We start from the raw sequence: 4,352 nt of genomic DNA, 5'->3' as shown, positions 1-4,352 counted from the left end.
AACCCATCCTCTTTATTTAACATCTAATCAGATATTCAATAACCTTTCACCCCTGACCAATGACCTTGCAACCTTACAGAAAGAAGAAACAGAGTCGCCTGAAATCGTTTTAAGCGTCTTTAATTCCTGAATAAGCTCCAGAAACCTTCTGGAAAGATCTTGCATGTTGTGTGTTTGTGAGACATGAGAAAACAAACCAAGCAAGAGCAGAGTTTAGAGTCAAGTCTGCTCGAAAACTCCTAGGTATGAAAATACTTTCAGGATAATTCAGTCTTGAAAATAATTTCCTTTTTTAACATATTCTATAAACCTGTAAAAATATACTTTGAAAATAAATAAATATATAAAATAAATATATGTATTAAAAAAAAGACATAAATTATAGACTAAAAAATGAAATTTAATGGTAATTGTTTAGGAGCCAGTGTTTAATCAGTCCAGACAGTGATGGAAATTCCTTTAGAAGCTATTCAGTAGTAAATCATCATTGTCTCCTGATACCCAAACCATGGGACATCGTTTTCCTGATCTGAAATAGCAACGTCCATGTCTATGTCCATTTCCAAAAACCAGTGTGGTCCTTGTTTTGAAGAATGTTCTAGAAGCGGTAACATCTTCCCAGAAGAAGCTCCATGCTCATTATCCCAAACCGTCAATTTGCCCTGATTAGACCCAATTAGACTATGTTCCTGATCTCAATCTTTGGTCATGAGCCAACCAACTGTCCTTCTAGATTGGTTTTGTCCCGAATCTATTTAAGAAATTAGAGCTCTCAGGGATCTATTGATTTAACCCTAGAACAGGGTGGATTTTGGAGAAGTGCGTCCAGTTGACTTGAGGTGGCCCCAAATTTATACTCCAGAACGTAGAGTTCTCTGGAGACCTTTCCTAGACATCTTCTTGACCTCTCAATCAGCAGTGCTCATGAATGTTGGATGTACAGGTCCAACACCACTTTTGCCCCAAATGGACATGTTTCTGCTCCTCCACACAGCTATACAGTTTCCCACCTGACTATGACCTTCAGTCCTGTAGAAACAAGAGCTGTCATGGATGTCCAGAGAACAACAGGTCCATCAATTAGACCGTTATGATGATAATGACAAATCCTGGATCCCCTGGAATCTGTCCTCTCCAACCAGAGCAACCACATATATCCTCCAGCCAAAAGATAAGACATTTATGGATGTTTGGAGATTTTTAGTCCTAGCAGATTATCTGCTCGACAAAATTCCAGGAGCGTATCTCCTATGCCGGAGTAACCTTTTCTACCCCAAAATGAAGGGCTTTCTCTTTTCGCCATCTCTGAGATCCAACCCTCGTCTCAGCTTTGTCCCAGGGTGTCCTTGTAAAGATCAGGCACGCGGTCAGGGTCGACAGGTCGTGGGAGGAAGTGCGTGAAGCGCTGGTACCTCCTGGATCGAGCGCCATCTCGAGACGTGCCATCTTTGTTCAGAGCGACGAAGTAGTGCGGGCCTCGCTCGCCGTGTCGGTAGAGGTTCGACGAATAGGTGTTGTACCAGTTCTCCTCGAAGTGTTCACGGAAAACACACTCCGCCGTCAGCTTTTCCTGCAAAACATAGGAAGAGAAGTAAAAGGTTAGCCACGAGGTTACCGATCCGAAGACGGTACAGATACAAAGCCACCAGCTGGTTGATTCAGGTTTTTACATCAAAGCTTATGTTTAAAAATAAATTAACTCACCGAGCCATACAGATGCCCTTTGCTGTCCATGCCCAGGTAGAAGCCGCTGTCAACACCGCGGATGCTGACTAACCCCACGGCCAGGCTGATGAACTCCAGAATACCTGGACAAGAAAAAAAATAGAGATGCAGGGTTAATTTTAAAATGCTTTGTCACGTACAATTCAAACACATAAGCTAATGGAATAAGGGGCAATTTTTCAGTTATAAATTTGTTATATAGCATATATAGATATATATATATCTTTAAATTAGAGGTCTTTCTCTAAGTTCCTTTTCATGTCAAGTACATTTCACACAGCTTTAAAGAATAACAGGTGCGAAGACAAAGTACACTTGGTGCGCTCTTCTTTTGGTACCATCACTAAGAGGGTTCTTCCTGACAAGGAGCATTATTAAAATCACTTGAGAAATAAAATGTAATTTTACAGTCAAAAATACTGTCAATATTTTTTAAAAATAGAGTATGAAATTCAGTGAAATGAGAGATTCAGAGAATGAAAGTAAACAAAATATATAAAGTAAGTAAATAAATTTGTTTAAAAAATTAGAGAAGTAAAAAGAGAATTTTAAGCTGAAATTTTTGCTATTTGTACGAGGTTACTAATTTGAACAAAACAACTAGGAACTCTTAAGTAGTCGCTAATGACGTAAGCTTAATTAAGTTTGAAATGCCGTACCGAACGTGCTGTGGTCCTTGCGCGTGCCCTGCACGGTTCCGTCCGGTAGGATCTCCAGGTGGAAGCCGGTTCTGCAGTAGAGCTGCCGCCGCCTCAGGACGCCCCGGAGGTGCGCGAGCTCCAGCGGCGGGGAGAGCGCGCTGCGCGAGAGCCGCTCCGCCGCCGGGGCCAGCTGCGCGTGCAGGAGCAGGGAGCCGGGCGTCGCGAGCGCGGCGTGTGAGGGGGGAGCGGGAGCACCGAGCACGAGCGCGCTCATCATCACCGTTGCCGTCAGAGAGAGAGAGCGAGAGAGCGAGAGAGAGAGAGGAGTGTGTGCGGTGTAAGAGAGTCTCTGTGTCCGAGAGTAAGTGTGTGTGTGTGAGTGAGTGTGTGAGTCTGTCTCCTCCTGCTGCTGCTGCTGCTCTAATAGCACTCCTTATTCCTGACGCACGCGCCTTTAAACACCTCCCGTATGCAAATGAGCCGCGCGACTCTCTGATCTCCCGTTAGACCCGTTAACGGCTCGAGCGTTTCATCTCCCGCGCGCGCGTCTGATCATCTGACGGCTTCAGCTCGCGCTCATCACCCGTCATCCATCATCCATCATGCGTCCCATAACACACTCACTCACTCACACACACACACACACACACACACACAGAGAATCTTATTTAAAACAAAAAATAGTTATAATAAAAAAAAGTGTTGCATGAGGAAAGAGAAAACACAAACGTGCAAAACAAAGAAGGTAAGAAATATTCGACATGCACAACCACACACACACACACACACACACACACGAGATTTATATCTCACTTTAAAAAGTCATGATTAAAAAGGACTGGATGGATGAGTGAAAGGTAGAATGCAACCGTACAAAAGGAAGAAATAAAGATTTGACATGCGCGCGCGCGCACACACACACACACACACACGAGATTTATATCTTACTTAATACATTTCTTACCTAAAAAATAATAATTATAAAGTGTTGCGTTTACGAAACGAAAAAGAAAGAAAGATTTAACATGCACAAACACGAGGTCTATATCTTATAATAATAATAATAATAATAATAATAAATGTCGCACTACGAAAAAAAACAACCGTGCGAGAAAGAATTGACATGCACACACACACACACACACACACACACGATATGTATCTTTTTTATATAATGGTAAAAAAAAAAAAAAACAGTGTTGCATGAGCAAAAGAAAAAAAACAGCCGTGCAAAAGAAAGAAAAGAAGGAAAGATGTTCTTCAAGTTCCAGATGAAGCCTGACGAAAAAGCGCGCGACCTGACGAACAGGGTACAGGTGGAAGCAGACGGGAGAAGGAAGGAAGGAAGGGGAAATGGGCGGGGCCTTGAGAAAGAGAGAGAGGGAGAGAGACAGAGATTTTTTTTTTTTTTTAATCCAGTTAATGCGTTTGCTTATTTTGTTGTTGCACGTGCAGGTTGATCTCCACTCCTCCCTCTGAACTCTGTTCCTCAAAGGTTCTTTTGATCTTTCATGATTCTAATCTTTTAAAGATTATTCTTGTTTGTTAAAGGGAACTCCTCCGGGTTCCACCTTCAGAGGAATATCCTCCTGAGGAATAAGTAACCTTGGCTGTAGGTTACTGGGGTTTTGATCGGAACTTTCCAGGAACCAGGAACCCTATCTTCTCCAGGGGCTGACCCTGAACTCTGACCCCAGCTTCCTAACTTGGATTTGAGAAGAGTTACAATTTTCGTTTGGGATTAATAAAGTACTAATTACTATTATAATCATTATAATTTTTTACTTTTGGTCTTATTATTATTAAAACTTTAGGTTCTCAAAGGTTTTTCATTTTAGGGTTCTTTTAGAAATAATTCATCCTTCCACTCTGCTTCAATCTCTTAAAAGTTTTTCCTCAAAGGTTCTTCTATAGATAGTTAATAGTTTTAGCATTTCAAAGAGTTCTGTTTAAACCCCAAAAGAGAACTCCTTTGTATAGAGTTCC

At 41.8% G+C, this 4,352-nt stretch overlaps 1 protein-coding gene across 1 annotated transcript; it reads right to left on the bottom strand.

Annotated features, from left to right (window-relative positions):
- Positions 1 to 428: 428 nt before the first annotated feature.
- Positions 429 to 2,643, bottom strand: fgf20a (fibroblast growth factor 20a). Its single transcript, XM_053480205.1, has 3 exons — positions 2,385 to 2,643; positions 1,705 to 1,808; positions 429 to 1,570 (listed from the first exon to the last, which is right to left on the bottom strand). Exons 1-3 carry the CDS (start codon positions 2,641 to 2,643, stop codon positions 1,325 to 1,327), a joined length of 609 nt encoding a protein of 202 aa, XP_053336180.1. The 3' UTR covers positions 429 to 1,324.
- Between the last annotated feature and the right edge of the window lie 1,709 nt (positions 2,644 to 4,352).

This window comes from Clarias gariepinus, chromosome 20 (genome assembly GCF_024256425.1).
Source record: "Clarias gariepinus isolate MV-2021 ecotype Netherlands chromosome 20, CGAR_prim_01v2, whole genome shotgun sequence".
Taxonomy (NCBI): Eukaryota; Metazoa; Chordata; class Actinopteri; order Siluriformes; family Clariidae; genus Clarias; species Clarias gariepinus.
This window is presented reverse-complemented; position numbering and strand designations above follow the sequence as displayed.

Bases quoted from the DNA above. Each gene is read 5' to 3' on its own strand.
- fgf20a (XM_053480205.1), bottom strand. From the start codon at position 2,643: ATGATGAGCGCGCTCGTGCTCGGTGCTCCCGCTCCCCCCTCACACGCC. The intron at 1,809-2,384 runs GTACGGCATTTC...TTTCTTGTCCAG, and splicing joins CAAGGACCACAGCACGTTCG to GTATTCTGGAGTTCATCAGC. The intron at 1,571-1,704 runs GTGAGTTAATTT...TATGTTTTGCAG, and splicing joins AAGGGCATCTGTATGGCTCG to GAAAAGCTGACGGCGGAGTG.